Source organism: Panthera tigris, chromosome A3 (assembly GCF_018350195.1).
Source record: "Panthera tigris isolate Pti1 chromosome A3, P.tigris_Pti1_mat1.1, whole genome shotgun sequence".
In the NCBI taxonomy this organism is placed as follows: domain Eukaryota; kingdom Metazoa; phylum Chordata; class Mammalia; order Carnivora; family Felidae; genus Panthera; species Panthera tigris.
The window spans coordinates 114,765,805-114,791,204 of NC_056662.1; the positions used below are offsets into that span (position 1 = coordinate 114,765,805).

The 25,400-nt window shown below is 36.7% G+C and overlaps 1 protein-coding gene across 7 annotated transcripts in view; it reads right to left on the reverse strand.

The window, feature by feature from the left end:
* Positions 1–25,400, reverse strand: part of LCLAT1 (lysocardiolipin acyltransferase 1) — a 181,202-nt gene that overhangs the window by 64,231 nt on the left and 91,571 nt on the right. For all 7 annotated transcript variants that reach the window (XM_007088844.3, XM_042982227.1, XM_042982226.1 and 4 more), the window contains 2 exons: positions 11,048–11,194; positions 4,904–5,020 (listed from right to left, as the gene is read on the reverse strand). In XM_007088844.3, the coding sequence (XP_007088906.1) occupies positions 4,904–5,020; positions 11,048–11,194 (264 nt within the window). The remainder of the gene's footprint in view (positions 1–4,903; positions 5,021–11,047; positions 11,195–25,400) is intronic.

Below are 25,400 nucleotides of genomic sequence, written 5' to 3' on the forward strand. Positions count from 1 at the left end.
TGCCTCTCTCTCAAAAATAAGTAAACATTAAAAAAATTATTTTTAAAAAACCCAAAACTTAAATATATCTATATGATGTTTTATAGTCTTAACACCTGAGCGGATTTGCTTGAATGACTTCAGCTAGAAATCGACATCTAAAAACATGACTATTTGGGGGCAGGAGTTTAAGTTTTTCAACAATGGCTCCAAACAACCTTCTTAACTACTGTCTATTATTCTACAGTACAAGTCTTCAGCTCGATCACATTCATTATGCCTAGTTTACTGCACAGCCTCATACTGGCCCAAACTCTATGCCCTTTCTTGTACTCTTCCTATCTTGCCCTCAGCCATCCTTGAAAGTCCAAGGAGAAATTAAGCTTCTTAAAGAAGTGAAGTGTTTCAGGGCACCTGGGTGGCTCAGTTGGTGAAGCGTCCGACTTCGGCTCAGGTCATGATCTCGCGGTCTGTGGGTTCGAGCCCCGCATCGGGCTCTGTGCTGACAGCTCAGAGCCTGGAGCCTGTTTCAGATTCTGTGTCTGCCTCTTTCTCTGACCCTCCCCTGTTCATGCTCTCTCTCTCTGTCTCAAAATAAATAAATGTTACAAGTGAAGTGTTTCAAACTATATGCTCTCTCTTTACTGAACACTCCTATAATTACTCAAAATGTTTATATACTATATACCATAAAATTTAACATGTAATGTGATATTTTTTAAGAATTTTCTAGGTGTATTCTTATCTACCCAAGAAGACTGTAAACTTCTAGGCAAGGTCATATTTTATTTTTAATGTTCACCAGTTTATTAAAGGATATGATAAAGCATACATATGAACAGTCAGATGAAGAGATACATAGGGTCTGGGAGGGTCCCAAGCAGAGCAGCTCTGTCCCTGTGGAGTTAGGTCAGTTATCTTCCTGGTATGTAGATGTGTTCACTAAGCAAGGTCGTATTTTAAACAAGACACACCCTCAAACAAATATGAAGTGTTTTATCCTCACCCCCAACCACTTTAACCTAACTTCAAGTGTTTCAAATGTACACATTTGTGCCGCCTAATGGTGAAAAGTAATTATTGCAGGGTTATAACTTAGTAATTGGCTTCTAAAACATTTAACAAAATCAATAATGGTGGGACCAAATCTTTATTTAAAATCAAAGAAGAGTAAAGCTATTGTTAAAAATGATGAAGCACCAGGGGCACCTGGGTGGCTTAGTCGGTCGGTCATCTGACTTCAGCTCAGGTCATGATCTTGCAGTTTGTGGATTCCAGCCCCATGTCGGGCTCTGTGCTGACAGCGCAGAGCCTGGAGGCTTGCTTCAGATTCTGTGTCTCTCTCTCTCTCTGCCTCTCCCTTGCTCATGCACATGCTCGCTCGCTCTCTCTCAAAAATAATAAATAAACATTAAAGAAAAATTTTTTAAAAATGATACAGCACCAGAGATGATGATAATATAACTAACTTTTGGTATGAATGAGTTACAAGTTTAAAATTGTCTGATAAATTTATTAGCACTGTCAATTAAAACAAAAAAAACTTTCTCATATAAAAAGCCTTTTTTCCCTAAGTTAGAAAGTTCCTTTTGGGTTTGGGTTAATATAGTACTGGAAAAACATATAATCACATACTGAAAGGTTGTGAAATCATCCAAGACAGATAATCTATCAGTGTAATACATACTTAGAAGAACATCCAGGACACTAGGCTTGTCTTCTTTTTCAGATAAAAGGAAAAACCATTTAACTCGACCATGTGCAGAACATTCCATACCCTCAAGAAGGTTATGATCTAGTAAGAGTATAGAGCAAGCACATTAATGGTGAAATTTAAGGTACTCAGGGTAAACCTTTTGCAGTTACTACCACAGGAATAACACATCTGTGTAACATTATATAATGGGTGCTATATTTCAGGGTAAATGTGTGTCTTCTAAATGTTCCTAATCTCTGTGACATGTATTCAGAACAGAAGTGCAGAAGCTACTTTCCTTGTTTTGCATTTTCATTTATTCAGTCCTTCTTGGTAGGACTTCATCCTTAGTTTCTTGATATCCTAAACTTCTCACGTGCCCATTGCCAAACAGACATCAGCAATGCTGAATTTAGTTATTATGGTGAGCAGTATTCCACTGCAATAATTTATTTATATAGTCATTTGTTTTAACAGAGAGCTTCTTTTTCCACCTAACTGCTTATCAAAAGCAGATCTCAGGAAGCTAAAGATCAGAAAGTTGGGCTTGGCCCTTTTGGGGGCTTTAATTTGTTTCTAAGATCTTCACTTCTGATCCTTGATGAAACTTTTGATGCTCACTAGATACCACCCCTCGTCCCCCAAAAGTAGAGCTGCCCTTGACTCTCCACCTGATGCCCCCTCCCCTGTCATCTTAGGCAGAACCATAACCTCCTCCTTCGGGACTACCATCCCTCCATGATCTGGCCATTTAGCTACCGTTTTTTCTTTTTCAACATCTTTTTTGAGGGAAACCACTCAGTTCACTATTACAAAAGTGCTTTATGGAGACTCTGTTAACTAAAATCATACTACAAATACAAGAGGCATGGGGCATGCCTGGGTGGCTCAGTTGGTTAAGCGTCTGGCTTCAGGTCAGGTCATGATCTCACAACTCGTGAGTTCGAGTCCCATGTCAGCTCTGTGCTGACAGCTCAGAGCCTGAAGCCTGTTTCAGATTCTGCGTCTCCCTCTCTCTCTGCCCCTCCCCTGCATGTGCTCCATCTCTCTTTCTCTCAAAAATAAAACATTAAAGACAAAATTTTTTTAAAGAGCATAGGATATTCAGTCAGAGGAACCAGATTCTAATAACTCTGACAAGCTTCTTCATCTCAATTTCTGCTTCAGTTTTGTCCTACAAGTTAAATATTAATAATGATAACTACCATGTATGGTAATTGTCAGGATTAATTGACCTTAGGCATATGAAATACTTGGCTCAATGCCTGGTACTTAGTAAGTGCTCAATAAATGTTAGCTGCTGTTACTATAATCACAATCCTATTTCTTTATTATTATTATTATTATTATTATTATTATTATTATAAGGTACAGATTCTATTCCACTTTTCTAACTGAAGTAAATAGAACCATCTAACTGTGTTTCTCTTTTTTCTGATATGGCGGGTGGGGGGAATCAGTTGCCAGTTCTAGCAGGAAAAATTACACAGTGGTTGTCGACTAGTTCTCTGAGTGATGACTAAGTAACACACGTTCCCCAAAGTTATAAATCAGCTTGCTTCTGAAATATTTTCCAGATCTCAGAACAGAGAGCTCTACAGATATATCCTTATCCACTATAAAATAATCTATTATCCTGCCTACATTTAGGAAGATCTTTTTTAGCAAAAGATGCGTTCCAACAGCATGCTTGTATTTACAGAGGAATCCAGTCGATGAATGTGTTCTATGATGTCAGAAATACCTTCAAAGAAATCATTAAATACTATAAGCTATCAGATTAGTAAGGACATAAAAAACACATTATTGAATAAGAAGGGTGAGCCTAAGCTGGATGCCACAGTTAAGTGGTACCACATATTAAAACAAAAACACACAAAAAACCATCGCCACTTTAATGTCTTGGTGCCTCCCTGTCCCATTCCATAGGCAGGAAAAACTGTGTTCTCCAGGAGCTTCACTGGGTAGAGGGACACTTGCTATTCATATACAATATGGCCATCAAGCCCACAAGTCCATTTCACATTAGCTATGACCATAGAATTTCAAGAGCAAGCCAAACTAATAGGAACAACATTTTTGGTTTACTATCACAATGTAGTTTTGGATTGACTATACGTTTTTTTTAATCATGAGTATTTACTTGGAAAGATGCTTCAGCCTGGCAGAGTTCATTAAGATTATACTTTGTACCTTAAAGCACATTAAACCCTAAAGGAACAACAATGATGCCATTAGGGAAAGATAAAATAACTTTATACCTTTGCTTGTATGATGGTTCAACATCTTTCATGTTAATCCACAAGCAGTTTTATGACAATGTAGCAATTATCAGATGAAGGTGATAATTTGTCACAGATGCCATCATCGTACAATATGGCTTGGTAGAAATCAGAGTGGAGAGCAGAAACACGTAAACAAGATTTTTCTTCTAGGTGACTCTGGGCTTCAAATCATTCTTGTAAAATCAGTAACACGTCAGCACGTTTCTGGATAGTTCCATTTCCATATACTTTCATAAATGTTATGTGTCTCTACACATGTATGTATCCATATACAAACGTATAAACATGCAGCAATAAGATGTACAATTGGCTTTTATATAACAAATATAAAAATGTAAGCATTTAAATAGATGTGATATCATCAATGGAATCACCTTGTCCTGATATGCCCTTCAACAGACACAACTCTTGAGGAAGTGTGAGGTAGAATTATGAGCTACAAAGTAGGAAGCAGAAGAATGAGGTTCTATCCCTGACTATAGAAATTTCCTAACCACCTGGAGGTCAGGTCAACTTAACTATAAAATGGAGGATGCAGTCAGTACTTGCCTTCCTACCAACCAGAATCATTTGTTGGAATGAGCGGAATAATGAATGCAAAAATACTTTATAAGGTATAAAGAACAATAGTGTAAGTGTTAAGATACTTTCAAGGTAGTTTTGCTACTTTGAGAAAAATTTAAAAAGAGAATGATAGTCTACTTGTATTATTTTCTGTTATTCCAAGAGAAGGAAACATTTTTTATAAGGCTATCTTTGATATTTGATAAAGAATACATACTAAGACATTTTAGTGCATGGGGTCAATTTAGTATAAATGTGACAGTATCTTATACCTTGAGAAGAAAATATGAAAAAGTGCTTTGTAAATTCTAAAGGGCTACATACAAAGTTCAACAACCATTGCCACTTACATAAAAACACAGCCTTTTGATGTGCTTACCTTCTCTTAGGCGGTCTACGACAAAAGTGAAGCCTGTAGTTCTTGGGTGTAAGACATATTCATATTTCTGAAGCCCATTCTTTTCAGCAAAATCATTACTTCGAGCTTTGCTGTTTTCTAAACAAAACAACAAACTGTTAGAAGCCATAAAATAAAGGAAGAGAAGTGAGATAAGGAACCCCTGAAGGATCTCTTTGATGAAATGGCAGTTATTCCATCTGTAAATACTGAATATGGCATATTGAGTCAAATGAGAAGATACAAACACTGCAGTCCCTAACAAAGATCCTAGAGTTTGGGGAATTTTGAAATTTTTATAATAAGGTATTAAATAGGACTTGTTAGAATGTTTCCTGAAATTCATATCAAAATCTTTAAAATTCTTAAAGGGATTTCATAAAATAGTCAACATACAATGAAAGCTGAGGTACAAATAAAATACTAACAAACCAAAATTTTCATAAAATAGTCCTTACATAACAAAAACTGAAATACCAAAAGAGGTTAATAAAACTAAAATACTTTAAATAAACATAAGGACCTCTACACTCAGAAAAAAAACAAGTAGTCAATATGCCAAATATATCAAATCAACATTTTTTTAGCCCAGTAATTTAGGGCTTCAATGCAAAGTGAAATCTCTGCCCTGCTCAGGCATAGAGCATGCTAATATTACTAACCAAAACCTCTCCCCAACAGAATGGGCACATGATTAGCACATCGTGTACAAACATCTGAACATGGTTTGGCTGAATATAGTTACAGAGTCAAGTATATGTTCCAGTTGTTGGCAAAAGTTGCTTTTTCCATTCCATGAGGTAACTTTATAAGTTCCAAGAAGAACCAAACCCATTATTCAGCAAATATATTTGGAAAAAGTAGTGTTCAGAAATTTGGCCTCAACTGCTGGGAGAGATCATGAAATACCTTCTGATGACAGCAGATGTTAGAATCCGCAACTCTCAGCTGCATCCTAAAATTTATAGACTATTCCAAGTCACAAGAAAAAAAACTTTATATAAACCCAACCCTCCTCGGAATAAATTTAAGATCACGGAGTCCTCAAACCTCAAAAAACCATAGATGAATTCTTCAACATGACAATATTCAAAGAATACCCCTTTAAAGATGTTAACACTATTTTATAGTTGAAGAATCGAGTCAAAGAACTAATACCCACAGTCCCTAGCAAGACAAAAGTACAGGCTGGAAACATGAAAAGGAGTAAGCTCTTCTCACGTTCATTTGAGAATATCCTGGGTATGGGACTCCAAAATAGTTTTTGATAGACAGCCAGGGGGCCCTTCCATGGAATGAAGAATCCCAGGGACACTACAAAGATGAGTAGTTAACTACTCTTCAGTTTCCTCTTCCGGTGCAACACAGACTCTGGGGATCGGAACTCTGTCGTAGAATGGGAACACAAGTAGTTCTAAAAATGTAAAGTCACAACGTGGGGCAGTAGAGATAATCAGAGACACAAAGAGATTAGAGATGCAGATTTTTCCTTCCATCCCACTTCATCTACCCAACCCCAGACTCTGATTATTAGTAAGCATACCAGCCTCCCTCTTTCTGACCACAGCCTCCTGTCTCGTCAGCTCACTGCTGGTAACACTCCAGCCAGCCCTTCTTACTCCTTACACTTGGAGTTGACTACTGGCCACTCTGCATTCTCAAACCAGCCAGGCATGTTTCTACTTCAGGGTCTGTTCAGGTATTCCTTTCCCTGCCTGGAATGCCTTCCAGATACCTGCAAGGTTTTCTGCTTCATTCAATTAGTCTCTACTTTAAGAGAAATTTAACGGGCTTCTTTTGACAAACTTCTATAAAAGAGTACTCTATACCCTATCTATTCCTCTCCCTGTCCTTATCTTGCTTTATTTCTCTGCACAGCATTTATGAAGACTTGACATGTTTTTATTAACTGATTGGTTTTTTATTCTATCTTTCCTCATAGAATGTAAGCCTCATGAAAGTAGGGACTTTGTTTTGTGTATAAAACTTCATGTACAGGGGCGCCTGGGTGGCTCAGTCGGTTAAGCGGCCGACTTCGGCTCAGGTCATGATCTCGCGGTCCGTGAGTTCGAGCCCCGCGTCGGGCTCTGTGCTGACTGCTCAGAGCCTGGAGCCTGTTTCAGATTCTGTGTCTCCCTCTCGCTGACCCTCCCCTGTTCATGCTCTGTCTCTCTCTGTCTCAAAAATAAATAAAACGTTAAAAAAAAATTTTTAAAAAAAAATAAAACTTCATGTACTCACATTTCTTAAATGAAGAAATTCTATGTACAAAGTGTTTAATTACATGAAGTATTATAATTGTTAAAACCCAGAAAAGCTTTTTTTTTTCCCAAATCACAGACACAGAACTCAAAATTACAGTATACCAGCTGTTATGGTTAATTTTATTTATCAAAGTGGCATAGCCAGGTTACCCGGACAGTTGGTCAAATATTATTCTAGATGTTTCTGTGAAGGTATTTTTCACTGAGATTAATATTTAAATCAGAAGACTTTGCATAAACAGATTACTCTCCATAATATGGGTGAGCCATATCCAATCACTTACAGGCCTAAATAGAAAATGACTAACCTCCTCAAGCAAAAAAGAGGTCTCTCAGCAGACTGCCTCTGGACTTGAACTGCAGCTCCTCTCTGGGTCTCCAGACTAACTTACCCTGTAGATTTTTGACTCGATAAACCTCCACTACCATGTAAGTCAGTTCCTTAAAATAAAGTCCCAATTCCCATCAAAACTTCTCTCCATCTCACTCTCTCGCTCTACACACACACACACACACACACACACACACACACACCCTGTTGGTTCTGTTTTTCTGGACCCCAACTAATAAACCAATATAAAACTCCCCAACCTTTAAAACACATGTTTTGAAAGAATAAATAATGAAAGGAGAGATAATACCACATTAAGTGCAAAGAAAAGTGTAATTCCAGTTATACCATTATTCAAAATTATATGTGTGTACATATGCACATATATATGTGTATGTGTGTGTGACCAAATGACCAAAGCAATGGACCAAAATTACAGTGGTATTTGTTTGTGGGCAGTGGGATTATAATGATTTTTGTGCTCTCTTCTATGTTTCTAAATTTCCCCAAATTCACATCTATCACTTCCATACGCAAGAAAAAAGTTATAACCAATAACATATAAAGATAAAATATATGTAAAGTTACATTTAAAAACACTAATTTGAAAATGTTGCAAGCCAGTTGGACTCTGAACTTAAGGTTATAAAACATTCCCTTCAGGCTTAAAAAAAAAAAAAACAAGTTTCAAGTTAACTGTGGTAACTAAAAACACCCTTGAATTAACAGACACTTTTTCAAAGACAATCATTATCTTAACTCAAAACTACATGTATAACCCTGTTAAAAAAAACTTGTGAAAGCTTCAGGACCTGTTTTCTCTAGCTTTTGTAAGCTGGCCTTAAAAAATGTAAATATCATTTTAACTTAAAAAATATACAACCACAACATGTAATGGTGAGCAGAACCCTGAAAATAAGCAACTAGATGTTAAGTTCATCACATAAAAGAGACAGCTGAGAACAAATACAGACTGAAAAAAGTTTTAAATATATACTTCATAGGCTCTGAAGATCTAACATATAAGCATTTTAACACTAATATACCATAAAGTCACACCAATCCAGAAGCTTTTTTTCCTTTAGCTTTTAATGACTAAGTAACTTCTAAAGCTGCCATTCTTTAATGTACATTTTGGCATTTGCAAATATAAACCAATCTATCACTTCAGTAAATTACCTTTTATAATATGGCTGATATTTCAACACCCAAATATATTCTACATTCTTTTTTTTAAAGTTTATTTATTTTGAAAGAGAGAGAGAGGAGAGGAGAATCCCAAGCAGGTTCCACGCTGGCAGTGCAAAGCCCGATGTGGGGCTCTATCTCACAAACCGTGAGATCATGACCTGAGCCGAGAGAGTTGGATGCTTAACTGACTGAGCCACCCAGGCACCCCAAAGTATTACATTCTTAACTATTATAAGATTTAAATATGGCTATGTGTCCATGGTAATTTCCTAATGATAGTTCAGTTCTGGGAATCAATTAATCTACAAGCTACAATACATTTTCAAGCTTCAATGATATGTATCCAATATTATCCTCAGTATTATTCTCTGTGATCCAACTACTTTTAGAATTTTAACTATAAAAATCAAACCTATATAGTAAGCATATATTAGTACATTAGTACATAATACTACTGAATAAAAATTGCCATGGTTCACTTAGCTCCATCCAAACAGGTAAGTCCAAGATCTCTTCCGTGATATCAACGGTGAATGTTTCCCAAAATATCTGAATTTTCCTCATTAACATATTATGGCTTAGTCACCCATTCACTTAAATAGTTGTATAAAATATATTTTTCATCTTGAACTCTCTTTGTAGGTACCAGGTTCCACAAATTATTATGTCCACATAATGAATTAGTATGTTCATTTACATCTTCTCCCCTCTTAAGCTCTAAAAGTTGCCCTGAGTTCTCAGTAGCTCTTAAGTTGCCTCGATCTGGTCTTGAAGATTTGGAAGACAAGTTCATGTTCTGTCTCTCCATACTATTTGTGACTTTTAGACTTTAGTTTGTCTTCTCTCGTACAGCAGACCTTCATCGACTGGATCCTTCCCAAATTCTACTGTATCTTTCTTGAAGTAGCCAGGTTATTAACAGCTTTAAAATTTTGCTCTTTTGAGTTGGATTCTATAGAACTGCTTCCTGTCCAAGCTTACCCACCCTGCCAATATTCAACCACAACAGTTCTTCTGTCTTAAATGCTAGACTGCAGTAGGTGGCTTCATCTGCAAAAATGATCTGTGCCTTAAAAAGTGTGAGAACCACTGATCTGGAAGAATAAAAAACTATTTTGTTTTTAATCTTGTAAAGAATTCCTTGAGATCCACTGGTATTCTTGGCCCATGCATATAGTTTAATAACTGGGAAGGCACAAAAGTCCTAAATATATCCTCCTGTGTCCCCTCCACAAATCTGTGGTAGCTGAATTTTCTTGAGGACAGGACAAAGCCTTTCCTGCTTATAGTAGGGATAAAGCTTTAAAATACCCAGAGAAAGGGGCACCTGGGTGGCTCAGTCAGTTAGGTGTCCAACTTCGGCTCAGGTCATGATCTCACAGTTTGTGAGTTCAAGCCCCGTGTCAGACTCTGTGCTGACAGCTCAGAACCTGGAGCCTGCTTCGGATTCTGTGTCTCCTTCTCTCTCTGCCCCGCCCATGCTCACGCTCTGTCTCTCTCTCTCTCTCTCTCTCTCTCTCTCTCTCTCTCACACTCTCTCTCCCCCCCGCCCCAAAAATAAACATTATAAAAAATTTTTAAGAAATACCTAGAAAAAGGCAACATAATGACTTAAATCAACAATAAATGAATGGGTTACATCATATGTTTTTCTTAGGAAAAAAAGTTGAGAAAGAAGGGCTTGATGGATAAATATATGTATCTTGAAAGAGGACAGAGAATATATAGAACAGGAAGGGGATTTTAAAATTAGCCTTTATTCTTAACATTTCATTGGCTATTTGGGTTTGTGTGTGTGTGTGTGTGTGTGTGTGTGTGTGTACAGTGGTTCCATACAAACCATATACAATTATATAAAAAGCTGATACATGATATATATAGTGAGACTTAAAACATAAAGCTTGGGGCACCTGGGTTGCTTAAGTGTCTGACTCTTGATTTCAGCTCAGGTCATCCCAGAGTCTTGAGATCGAGCCCCACACTGGGCTCCACACTAAGTGTAGAGACTGCTTAAAATGCTCTCTCTCTCTTTGCCTCTGACCCTCTCCCCTACTCACGCTCTAAAATAAATACTGTAATTAAAAATAAAATAAAAATATAAAGCTCTAGGATGGCAAGTAGGAACAGTAATGGCCTCTTGAAGTTGCCCATCATAGATTCTATGGTCTGGAAACCAGGAATTCTAGGTTCTGATGTGCTACTGATGAACTGAGTGAGTGATCTTAGTGGCGGGCCATTAATCTTAGTTCAGTTGCTTCATGTGAGGAATAAGTTTAGACTAAATGATTTCTAAGTTCCTTCATGTTTTAAAATTCTGTGATCTAATCCTAGGTTACCTACCTGTGAGATCAGTCCCTTCTGGGAATATGAGGAGTTGAAGTGGTTCATGGATGTCACAAAAATAATCAATCATGTCTTCAAAATGGCTCTTGTCATCCTTCCATTTCCTATGAATGAAGATATAGGCAGCAGCCTGCATGGCCCAACCTAGAATCAATTTAACAAGTATTTACATATAATTTTATTACCAATATCCACATAGTATTGAGTATTTCAATTTTTTTTTTTTTTTTTACTATGGATTAGTTACTATCCTAATCACCTCACGATATACCTTGGGTTAAATAACACCTATACCAGAGAATAGTCTTAAAGGGTTTGCAAAATTCTCAAAAACTTTTTTTCAAGCCAAGCCTAGCTATTAAAATAGCAAGGAAAAAAACTTTCCTAATATTTACCAGTAAACCATCCAAAGTTTTAACAATCCTAACCAGACATTTTAACCAAGGTACCTACAAGAGATATACAACAATATGTTATTAGGCTTATAAAACAGTAAGCAAAGGATTGTTCTCAAGTCATGTATACAAGCATTCTCTTTCATATTTCCCATTCTGTACCAGTCAGTCTCTAAATTCAACTATTTCCAATGCTGGCCACTTCTTTAGATTTTATTGAAAAGACAAAATGTGTAATGGGTACTAAACACACTAACCAGAATATACACTGTGATCACAATCCCTTTACACTTAGGGCGAATCAACCTTGCTACCAAAGAGGCAGTCAGCCTTGGACGAGCCATGTTTTACCTAACCAGCCATCCCTTCCTGGCCAGAAATGACTAAAAGTAGTGTGGTAAATAGCTGACTTAAGGCAGCCAGTCTATAGCCTGTTCAATAGTCTATGAAGCACGAAACACTTGGCCCAAACACAGTAACTCTCGTGGCTAATCAAATGTTCTCTCAGAATTTTACCTGAGACCATGGAGAAAAAGCACTGGCAATATAAAGGTAAATGGATGGATAAAAAAGCAGATACTATGACAGTAGCAGCTGAGGGAAAATAAACATTGCACACTGTAGTACAGATCTAAAAATCTTGCTGAAGTGCCTAAAGTTGATTGTAATCCAGAGCAGAAGACAGTTTTAGTCTCCACAAGCTGGCCAGTCTATGGATCCGCCTCTCGGGTGTCCGTAAGAGTCCATCTCCCTTACAGCCATGTGTATCTTTGCAGTAAGTGGTAGTTCCTTGCAAACAAAGAACACGACTAAAACGATAGTTTTAAAACGTCATTTGGTAAAGACAGTGGCACCCTGGGAATATATAAAAGGATCATTAAGTCATTTGTTAATGATTTTAAAAACCATAAGACTCTTTGGTTTGAATAAGTCCGAGCTAGAATACTAGAGTCTACAAATGCAAATGAACACACACCCAACAACCCACTTCAGCGTAGGTCTTGCTGCTGTACTCCCAATTATTAGTCACGCACTGTACTGTCAGTCATATCCATCAGTACTGGACTTGATCCCATCATCTCTCCTCCTTCACCCGAGGACACCGAGGCCCACAGTGTAGCACCTTTCGGCAGTGTAGCTCTGGAGTAAGATTGCCTGGGTTAGAACCATAGCTCTACCACAAAAGAGCTGTTCAGTCTTTGTCCCTCACCGACCCCAAATGTCAAAATGAGCATAATGCCGTGATAGTATGTACCGAATAGGGATTGTTGTAAGAACTAAGACTTATCACAAACTGCCAATAAATAATAGCTATTATCATTATTGTGATTAAGAAGTTATAATAATACTAAGAATATTATATCAAGGAACATAAAAATGTAACAAGTTCCTATTCACAATATCAAAACAAAAATGCTTTAACGGTCAGTTATATGAATATGCCACAACTTACACTCTTGAGGGAGAGATTTCTTAGCTATTAGGAATAAAGTTAATATGGATATTCTTGTATCTTTTGTCAAATGCAAGCACTAAGTTCTATAGAGTTGAGTACTCAGGAGTGAAGCAGCTTCATCACAGGATTTACGTATGCCCAGCGTCAGTAGACAGCATGTTTTTGAAGTGATTGTACCAACTGACACTCCTACGGCAATGTATGAGCGCTCTACCTGCTCTATTAATGGCCTCGGCAACTCTAGGTCTTATAGGTCCTTTTAATTTTAGCCCTTCTAATCCAGGTACAGTGGTTTGAGCTTGAATTTCTCTTATGATTAATGACAGTAACAGCCTTTTCATATGCAAGTCTTCGATGTCTTTGTGAAGCGCTTCTCCAAACTTTTTGCACACACATACACAGTAAATCTATACAACTCTAGGTTTCAAAGATACAATATGCCAAATATCATCCCTCAATCTGTAGCTTGCATTTTCTCTCCCTTAACGGTGTCTTGTTATGCACTAACATCTAACACTAATGAAGCCCAATTTACAAATCTTTTCCTTGTGGCTGGTGCTTGTAGTGCATCATTTAAGAAATTTTTGCCTGCTCCAAAGTTAAGAAGACATTATTCCATGTATTCTTCTAGAAGCTCTACTGTTTTAACTTTCACATTTTGGTTTATAATCCATCTCAAATGAATTTTTATATATCATGTGAAGTAGCAGCATAGGTCCTATTTTCCATATGGATATTCAAATGACAAGTATTGAAAGGACCATGAGATCATTAAATAATAAAATATTTAAAAAGCATTACACAATAAATGAAAACCTATTACTATAAAAAAAGTATCAAACAAGATAAAAGTATATAGATTCAAACAAGAAATATGTCTTTATTACCACATCTTTCAACCCTGGTCCACCTGTCATAATTTGTTTTATAATCACAGCTAATAGTTTGATGTGACTTATTCTACATTTAAAAAATTCATTACATGTATGATTGGGGTTTTAAAAAAACACTTAAGAGTCATACCTTGTATACTGTTCTGTGATTTCCTTTTTTTCATTTAACGTGTCTATACATATGGATCTACTTCATTTTTTAATACCTGCACTGTATTCTTTACTAGTGTTTCTCAAACCAGTTTTAATTTTAATTCCTTAACCATTATTGACGAACAGTTTCGTAAAATACAATAAAATGAATTACTAGGGCAATGATCACACACTTGGAAGTTATAACAATGTCACGACACTCTAAAAATTCCCACCTACTATTCTTCCCTGTTTATGTCCTTATCTCATAGTGGACCAGCCAGAGTTTGCTAACAGTCACTGTTACAAGAGTAACACTGTTCTGTGCAGATATACCATGATCTGCTAACCTATTAGCATTTAGGATATACCCAATCTGAGAATCTGTCTTTACTAGAAAAGTTTACTCCATTCACATTTATTAGGGGAACTGCTGTTTGTTTTCCTGACATTTATGTTTCATGTGTGTTGGACTTCGATTTCTCACCCACCTCTCTCCCCTTTTCTGTCTTTAGCTGAAATTACTAAGTTTTCTCAGCCTCCTTCCTTTGTTCTCTGATGCAGAGGTCAGCAAATTATGGACCAAATCCAGCCCACTGTCTTTGAATGGCACACAATCCAAGAATATTTTAGAAGATACGAAAAATACATCAAATTCAAATTTCACATTAATGAACAAAGTTTGATTGGAGCTCAGCCATACCCATTTATTTATATAGATTATCCATGGCTGCTTCTGTGCTGCAGGGGCTGAGTCAAACAGGTGCAGCAGCGACAGTACTGCCCACAACGCCTGAAATATTTTACTATCTAGCCCTTTATGAAACAGTTTGCTAACTCCTACTCCAGTGATTTGGAAACTGTATACTCTATTTTCTTCTTTTAATGGTCATCAAAGTTTTTTCAACTTTCTATTTTTGACAAACATTTAAACTTCTATAATTATATCAACATTGAGTCAGACAATAATGCTCTCCAAACAAAAAAGTATGTTTTCCTCTTGTCCCTTTTCCAAAATTTGTATAAATCATCTACTAGTTCTCCAAAGTTGCTATTACTAACACATTCCTTATGCTTCACAGAAACAATTTTTTTTTCATGGAAACAATTTTAATTACTTAGACCTGATTCAAGTTCACTGGCTTCCCTGCTTATCACTGGTTCTTTTATCTTATGTCCTTGTTAGTCCTCCTGAAGGAATTTCTTTCAATAAATGTTTGACTCTTTGCATTCCTAAAATGTATTTATTTGTCCTCAACTTTTTGGAGGGTAGTTTCGCTAAACACAAAACTTGAAATTCCAAATCATTTTCCCCTGAGAATTTTAAAGCTTTTTTCCCCACACTCTTCCATCATCTAATATGGCTTGTGAGAAACTGGACATCAATCTGATTTGTGGAGATAACCAAATTTTCCCCTCTGGAAGCTTTCATGATTTCCTCTTTATTCTTAGCTTTATGAAATGTGACCTGTATGAGTCTAGGTGAGGCATATTTTCATTAGTGTCTGCCCAGCAGTCGTTACATTCCTCCAATATGAGTCTTTAACACTGGGACTGTTCTTTTAGGTATTTAAGAAAATACACTTTCTCCTCTTCATTCTCTCAAACTTTCTCTCTGGAACTTCTGTTAGCTAGATGTTAACTTCTGGACTCATCTTCTCCTACTTTTCATCTCCTTTCAATTGACATTGTGCTCAAGGAAAATCCAATCCATTGGTTTCATCATCTACCTTACTAGTCTGATTTTATCTGGCCTACTTACTGAGTTTATTTCAGCAATTGCCTCTTTAATTTTTAAGACTTACAGTTGGTTCTTTCTATAGCAGCCAATTATTATGGACAAACAGCAAAATATAGAAGCTATGACAAATAAGAGTAATAATTTTAATAAAACTGCTCAGTGAATGATTGCCATGTGCCCAATATTATTCTAAGCTGAATTGTTAATTCTCAAGACAACCCTATGAATTAGGTAAAATTATTATCCTATTTTATGGATAAGGAAACTGAGGCATACTGAAACTCAAAGAGCTAATCAGTGGTTAAAACCAAGTTTCAGACAGAGACAATCTGGCTCCATAGCTGATGTTTTCAACCAGTGTGCTAAACAGTCTCTCTGCAATATATACTTAAATCTCTTTAAAGGTATTAGGTAAATAAACAAAGTTTAAGTTCTTCTAGGAGAATTATATATTCCTCAGAGGTTAGACTTCCCATTTTTTTTTTTAGTACTAGACTCTCTTTAACACTGTGCATTTTCCTCAAATTTCAATTCTAAACTGTCTTCAAATTTATAAAGGATGTTCTAGACTGAATGATACTGACAGGTAAAATGTATTTCTCCAAACCAAGTGAGAATATCTGTTGCTCCCTTGGGGAAAGGGAGCTGTAGCAAGACTTCTGGGGCTGTGCCATGAAACTTGTCTGATGGCCTGTATATGTCTCAGAAATCCCAGAAAGGGAAGTAAAATGGATGCATCAGTCAGGTTCTTGTACCTTTCTCCTCTAAAGATGGGATTATTCTTCTCCTTTGCGCCTTCGCCTTCTCAAATCCATTTGTACATCACTAATGCTTCTGAATTTTTTCTACTCCCTTAAGCTTGAACGTTTTTCTCCCTTTCATAAGAATCACAGGAACAATCTTGTGAATTTTTTTCCCCCATGTCATTGCCATCAATGTATACTTTGTGTTTAAAGCAATATCCACAGTTTTAACATTCTGGAGATCCTCAAACATACATTTTTATGACATTTACTTCACACGTCTATGGCTGGATAAATAACAGTACAATTGATCGTGTCATCTGAAATTAGTCTGTATTACTTGTTTTTTTCATACTTTTCCACTGGAGGGCATTCCATCCATCACCTGAATTTCTCAGACAAGGATTGGGAGTCTGGCAGGTTTATAAAGACAGATTTTGTGCATGCTGGCATGGCTCCTCTGTCTTCCTTCTAAAACCCCATTTATGTTATCAGCATTGCCTTCTCTTTCTCAAAGCAGACAAGAGTAATCCCCAAGCATACTCTATTGTCAAAACCACTGTATAATTTTAGAAACTGGTTTTCCTTGGCTTAAATTTTCTTTTATCAAATTTCAGAGTTGTATTAAAAAAAAAAAACGAATTGAGTGGATTTTTAACATCATGCACTCTTTCTGATTAAAAAAAAGCTCTTTACACATTTTTTTTTTCCTTTTTTCCACTTCAATGCGGATACATTTAAGGGAATCATAAAAACATCTGCACTACTCACCTAGTCCTATGAAAACTGAACTTCAAAGATAAATTAATCTGATGTATCACTGTTGTCCATGTATTCATTAATTCATTATGGTATCTACTATGAGACTATAAATGTGACACCAAAAACAACATGGAAGAGACAAATTGTTCTCTTCATTACATCTTCAATCCTAGGGGAATGTTATCCACAGGCATCTAATAAATGAGAATGAGTGATATAAACAGATGCAAATTTTTGTATAAACTTATATCACAACAGTCATGAGCAAATACTGTATTTACTGAGGGTGCAGTTATGCACAATGATAATTTACATATAAATCCAGAACAAGTAATTATTTCTCAGAATTTCAACTTTGGTCAGGGTGTTAAATGCTACACAAAGTTAGGGAAGCCCTATCTTCTTTGAACTCAACATTTTATATTAGGTAATGCTGTCTACATCCCTCTCATAAGCTGCTTAACTTGCAAGATAAAAACCAGCCTTACTGCAAATTTCACAGACTCCACAAAGAGATTAACCTATCTACCTGCAGAGAGTAGGATGTCGTGCTTGACACTAAGGAAACACCTACTGATGGCTTTTGGTTGGCGAGATAAGGCTCCTTGCTTATAATTTGTGGGTTCACACTAGTGTGGGACTAAAATCTGTCTTTCATACTGGGCAAGATTTCCCATTTAATCAATTTCCTAGATGAACTGACATCTAAGAAGCTCACTGCTGTGCAAAATGAATTCCTAAGTGAAGCATATTACTAGTTCTGTACACTGAGAAGAACAACTAGCATGTGATAGGCAGAATAATGTCCCCACAAAATAGGTCTATCCTCATTCCCAGACCTGTGAGTATGTGACATGGCAAAAAAGAATCAGCTGAACTTAAGACAGGAAGATTATCCTGGATTAGCCTACTGGACCCAATGCAATCAGAGGGGTCCTTAAAAGTGGGAGAGGGAAGCAGGAAAAGACTCATGTAAGCGAGAGGGATGCGACCAGTCTTTATTGGCTTTAAAGGTGGAGAAAGGGGGCCAAGTGCAAGGGACTGAGTGTCCAATTAAAGCTGGAAAAGTCAAGGAAACCGATTCTATACAAAAGCCTACAGAAAGAAACCAGTCCTGCCAATGCCTTGATTTTAGCCCAAACAGAGTCACCTCAGACTGGTAACCTCCATAACTGTGAGATGATAAATGTGTGTTGTTTAAGCCACTCTACTCACAGTACAAGCACTAATAGGAAACTAATACAGAGCACAATCAGGGCCAAGATCTCAGTTTCTAATAGCATTCATTAAGAAATGGAACTAGGATTCCTTAGAGAAATGTGGAGTCCAGGGCTGGGGAGGGAAAATACAAAAATCTTATACCACTAGAAAGTGAAAAGTTAAAAAAAAGGTTTAAAAAAAAAAAAAAAAAAGATGGAGGCCCAAAAAGACACAAACGCCAACCTCCAAGATATTCCACTGGACAAAGCCATACAATGTCAACACTGTAATAAATAATATGAAATTATAACCCAAAGGAAAAAATATCAACAAGTTCATATTGGTATAATTAAATGACTGAATAAATAAATAAATAAATGAGAAGGGACAAATCTTCCTTACAGAATTACAAATAAAATATGTAGACACTCCTCACTGCAGGAGGTAAAGTTCAATACCCACCCCCTCCCAGCCCTTGTACGTGGGCTGCTGTTAGTGAATAAACATATATAAAAAGGGGGAGAAAACAGAAACTTTATGGTGGAGAAACCTGGCAGGCACCACCTTAAGACAAATGATTACAATTAACAGCACCAGTGATAAGCCATGTGGATATCATGGACCTCCCTGCTAAAATGAGAAGAGCACTTTATCTCCATGGTGCTTTTCCCTCTAACCCATAGCCCCCATCTAATCATGAGAAGATATACAGACTCAAATTGAAGAACATTCTACAAAGTATCCAACCAGTACTTGTCAAAAGCACCAAAACAAAGAGAGACTGCCACTGAATGGAGACTAAGGAAACATGGTGACCAGAAGAAAGGACAGGATCCTCAACTGGCTCCTGGCACAGAAAAAGGACATCTGAAATCCGAATGAGATCTGTAGTTAATGGGATTGTACCCTCTTCTTTTGATACATGTCCTAAAGAAGCTAGGTGAAGAGAAACATTTTTTGTACTATCTTTGCAAGTTTTCTATAAATCTAAAATTATTCCATATAAAAAGGTGTTTAAGAATCAGCTATTAGTTGATCCAAATTTTTGCTTGATTAAAAAAATATATATAAATAACCACTGCTTTGCATTCTAAACTCAGAGACCTTAATATTCTTACTTGGGATTCGTTTACCATTTACTTGACTATAATAGTTAAAAGATTATCAGTAACAACATTTCTAAGATATAGTTTTGGCATTATTTGTACCGTGGAGGAACATTTCTAATTCTTGGCTACATCTTATGTCCCTGCCTGGTGTTCATTACACAATGGTGTAACACTCAGAAATATCTGACTGCAAGCACAAGGAAAATGTTTTCTGTAAGATTTATGATAAGGAATAAGAAAAAAAACCCAGTTTTTTTTGAAACTCCTCTAATAATGACATATATAATAAATCTAACAGCCAATTCATTTTTTCCTCAGTATTGCAATGCTGCCTTTCTCATAATAAAAAATAAAATAAATAAAATTTCAATTTAGAGAGCCCTCTCTTAGCCACAAGTGAAAGGACAGCTGAAGGCAGTGCAGTCCAGTTCTCTATTGACATTAAGATCAGGGTCCATGGGGTCCACTGGGGCCATCTCTCCTATCTTTTTACTATTATTATAAAGTACTCTTTTCAAAGTTGGCTCAAACTGATCACTGAAAGATTTATTTTGTTTGTGCTTCTCCACTAAATGCAAAACAGACACAAGACCCTAAAGCTCCCCCCTAATTCTTTCACTGCTCTCTCCTAAAAATCACCCTGTCATAAAAGCATTGTTTTTAGGTAATTTTTAGAATCTACTTATTAATTTAAGCAAAGGAATCCTTTCATTTTCAGTAGGCATAGGGGTACTGAAAAGCCTAGAATCGAAACACGCTTCATAAGCTCATATTTATTTGGGAGGCCAAGCAGCCTGAAGCAATGCAAATCTGACTGGGGTATCAGAGATGGTTCACATCTCTAATTGGGATATCCAACTGAGGTAACCAATTGTATTAACTTCAGTAAGTGATTGCTTGGATGGCCTTAAAGCCCAGAGCAGTTTCTCCCACCCCAAAGAAACTGTAAACTTCCATACAGCTCAGGCTTTAAGTTTTGTTAAGGAGTAAACTAACAAATTCAAAAGCTTCATTTAAATTACTTAGATCTCAAGACAATCCTAAAAAGTTACTTAGTTTTCAGTATAATCCTAGAAAGAAGTATAATCCTGGTATATAGCCTGGCACATGACTTAACTGAACTGAACCTTTGTTCCCAATGGGTTTCCCTCCCTCCCTGACCACCCCCCGCCCCCGCCAAAAAAAGGCATCAAAACTCATCTCAGCCAAGTAACTCTGGCAACTGAAACTATAAAATCAACAATTACAAGAACTTATTTTGCAACTAGAATTGCTAAGATGAAACTGATCTTTGCTTTGTATCTGAAAAGACACAGATCTGAATGTGATATCTAGCCACAGAACTAAAAGGTTTAATATACTGTACTATATTTCATTTGATGGTTTTCATAAAGATTTTGATTCATGATAAGCACTGAATAAAATGTACTGAATGAGTAAATCAATCATTGGATATTTTTCTTTCGAGCGTGGTGAAATGGGGAAAGCAAATTTTTGGCCATGAATGACAGAATACTAATCTGGAAGTCATATAAACAATCTGGATTTATGTTTCTTACATAAAATAAAGCTGGCCCCAAGGCTGGTTCGGAGGCCAGGCTCTCATATTCTACTCCGCCATCCTCTTGGACACAAGACAGCTGCGGCAGCTCCAAGTATGATGTGCTCTAACAATAATGTCCCAAGTAGGAAAGAGGCAGCTCCATCCTCCCTTCATCAACTCTTGCCCTTTGATGAAGGAGGAAATCTGCCCTAGAGCCTCCTGACACACTCCCTCCCTTTTGTCTTGACACTGGCTATTAGGAGGCAGAGAAAGTATCAGGTATTTTCATCCTGTCATGAGATGTATACATTAATAATAATTAAAAAAAAAAAAAAAACGGTTCACTGTCAAAAATGGTGAAACATCATCTTTGTCTGGCCTTTAGGTGTTTAGTAATAAATGCAACAACACAGGGAACAAGGCTGCTGCGAAATCTTCTATGATTTAGATACAAGAAGCCAGACATTGATCAGTTTCTTGTGGTTTAGCCATACAAAAGTTTGCTGTGAGAGTAACAGCTACAGTATAGGTATTAAGTAGCCAGGATTTGTGTAGTTAGTAACCAGGAACCCTTGACGAGAAGTCCTCTTTGAAGAAAGGGTCACAGAGGGAGCTTCAAATATGTTTGTGGAAGAGATTCCTTCCCGGAAGGCCAAACCAGTTGTTAGCCTGGATGATGAACACACTTATCTAAGGTAGGCGACAAAACTCATGTCTTGGTTGTACCAAAGAAACTAGTGGGGCTGGGATGTTAGTGACACCAAGTCTTGTGAGAGATTTCTCCAATTAGAAATCTATTCCTCTTCGAGTTGTGAAGTAGCACTAATTTTTTTCTAAATATAGTTGACACACAGTGTTACATTAGTTTCACGGTGATTTGACAACTCTATATGTATGTCATGCTCAGCACAAGTACAGCTACCATCTGTCACCATACAATACTATTACAATACCACCGACTACTTTTACCTATCCTGTACTTTCCACCCCTGTGATTAGTCCATAACTGGAAACCCATACTTCCCAGTCCCTCCTTCACCCATTTTTACCCGATATCTACCATCCACATCTTGTCAACCACCAGTTCTATTTATGTGTCTGTTTCTACTTTTTTGTTTATCCATTTGTTTCATTTCTTAGATTCCATATATACGTGAAATTACGTGGTATGTCTTTCTCTGACCTATTTCACTTAGCATTATACCCTCTAAATCCATCCATATTGTCACGAATGGCAAGATTTCATTCTTTTTTATGGCTAATGTTCCATTGTATACATACAACATCTTCATTCATCTATTGATGGGCAGTTGGGTTGCTTTCCTATCTTGGCTATTGTAAATAATGCTTCAAGAAACATAGGATTGTATATATCTTTTCAAATTAGTGCTTTTGGTTTCTTTGGGTAAATACCTAGTACTGGAATTACTGGATTATATTTCTATTTTTAATTTTGGGGGGAAGCCCCATATTGTTTTCCACAGCAGCTATACCAATTTGCATTTCCACCAACAGTGCCTTAGGGTTCCTTTTTATGGACACCCTTGACAACACTTGTTACTTCTGACCTCTTGGATACTAGCTATTATAATGGAAGGTGATACCTCACTGTGGTTTTGATTTGCATTTCCCTGATGATCAGTGATGTTGAGCATCTTCTCATGTGTCTGTTGGCCATCTATAGGTCTTTTTTTTTTCTTTAAGTTTATTTTGAGAGAGAACACACGTTGAGTGGGAAAGGGACAGAGAGAGAAGGAGAAAGAGAATCCAAGCAGGCTCTGCACTGTCAGCTTGGACCCTGATGCGGTGCTTGATCCCATGTTCAGTTTCACATCTAAACTGAAATCAAGAGTCAGACACCTAACCAGCTGAACGACCCAAGCACCCCAGCCATCTGTATATTCTTGGAGAAATGTCTATTCATGTCTTCTGTCCATTTTTTAACTGGATTGTGTGTGTGTGTGTGTGTGTGTGTGTTATTTAAGTTCTGTATATATTTTGGATATGAACCCCTTATTGGACATATCATTTATAAATGTCTTCTCCCATTCATTAGGCTGCCTTTTCATGTTGTTGATAGTTTCCTTCACTGTGCAAAAGATTTAATTTTGGTGTAGTCTCAATAGTTTGTTTTTGCTTTTATTTCCCTTGGCTCAGGAGACATATGTAGGAAAATGTTGCAAAGGCCAAAGTCAGAGAGATTCCTGTCTGTTTTCTTCTAGTTTTATGGTTTCGGGCCTCACATTTAGGTCTTCAATCTATTTTGAGTTTACGTTTTGTGTACGGTGTAAGAAAGTGCTCCTGTTTTCTCAACACCACTTACTGAAGAGACTGCTTTTCCCTATTGTACACCCTTGCCTCCTTTGTCACAGATTAGTTGTCTATATACACATGGGTTTATGTCTGGGCTCTCTATTCCGTCCCATTGATCTATGTGCCTGCTTTTGTACCAGTACAGTACTGTTTTGATTACTACAGCTTTGTAGTACCTCTTGATATCTGGGGTTGTTTGTGACACCTCTGAGTTTCCCTTTTCTTTCTCAAGGTTCTTTTTGGCTATTTGGGGTCTTTTGTGATTCCATACAAATTTTAGGGTTTTTTATTCTAGATCTGTGAAAAATGCTATTGGTATTTTGATAGGGATTGTATTGAATCCGTGATTTGCTTTGGGTAGCATGGATATTTTAATAATATAAACTCTTCCATTCCATGAGCACAAAATATCTTTCCATTGGTCTGAATCATCATCAGCGTCTTCATCAGTGTTTTATACTTTTCAGAGTACAGTCTTTTACCTCCTTGGTTAATTTTATTCCTGGGTATTTGATTCTTTTCAGTGCCATTGTAAATGGAACTGTTTTGTTCCCCTCTCTTTCTGCTACTTTATTAGTGTACAGAAATGCAACAGATTTCTATATGTCAATTTTGTATCCTGCAACTTTATTGAATTAATTTATTATAATAGTTTTTTTGGTAGAGTCTTTAGGGTTCTCTATGTGTAGTATCGTGTCATCTGCAAATAGTGACAGTTTTACTTTTTCGTTACCAATCTGGATGTCTTTTAATTCTTTGACTGCTATGGCTAGGATTTTGAGTACTATGTTGAATAAAAGTGGCAAGACATCTTTGTCTTATTCCTGGTATCAGAGGAAAAGCTCTCAGTTTTTCACCATTCAGCATGATGTTAGCTCTGGGTGTTTCATATATATAGCCTTTATTATGTTGACCTCTAAGCTCACACTGTTTGCAGTTTTTATCATCAATAGGTATTTAATTTTGACAAATGCTTTTCTGCATCTATTGAGAGGATCATATGATGTTTACCCTTCATTTTGTTAATGTAGTGTATCACACTGATTGATCGGTAGATACTGAACCATCCTTGCATCTCTGGAATAAATCTCACTTGATCATGGCAAATGACGCTTTTAATATACAGTGTGAAATTGGTAAAGTAAAAATCAGGGTCCACCAAACTGGATGAAGTCAAAGACTTCCAGGGCTTAAAGATATTAGTTTTAGAGAATGTCAATTTAAAGTAGGAGAAAGCAAATAGTAATAATAATAATAATAATGATAATAATAATAATAATAATAAAGAAAATAAAGTAGGAGGAAGCTATGTAGGAGAGGAAGAATTTTCCTTCTCATAGGAGATAAAGTTTGGTATTATAAATTGCAAATATCTCAAATAGGAAAACATCCATTCTTTGTGCTTAATACACAGTTGTTAATAAAAGCTAAGGTCACATCAATTTAGTAACTCTTAACACTGTAGGAGCAACGACATCTTTATTTCAACAATGTATACTTTACTAATCCTTATAAATACATCAATGAAACACAGTTAAGATGGAAAGTTGGACCACCTAAATGATTATCTTTGCATCAACACCTCCCTGTGTTACAGCACTTCCATGTGTACTAGCTGGGTGCACTATAATCGTTGTTGTTACTGGGGAGTTGTAGAGTAGACTTTGACTGTTTTATTCAGGATTGATAAAAAGAAAAATGCTTAGAAAACACCAAAGGTATTTGAAATAAAATTGCTGTTATTTCTGTAAATCAAATTCACAAAAAATATTTAATGTGACCAAAAATATTTAATGTTTTGGCAGACAGGTCAGTACTCTGGGAGGCCAAACTTGGGAGCTACCCCCCACCGAGTTTCAATTATCCTGGGAAAGCAGCCCAGCCCAGGTGAGCTTCTGGCATACACTCAGTCTGCGTGTCTTTAACAACAGAACCGATAGAAGCATTCATCAGAGGCCATGCTGTAACTCCCCGTTCTCCCTGATCTCATTCTGAACAATCGCATTTCACAATTTCACATATTTCATAACAATTCTATCTCACAATTTGTGATTTTCCTACTT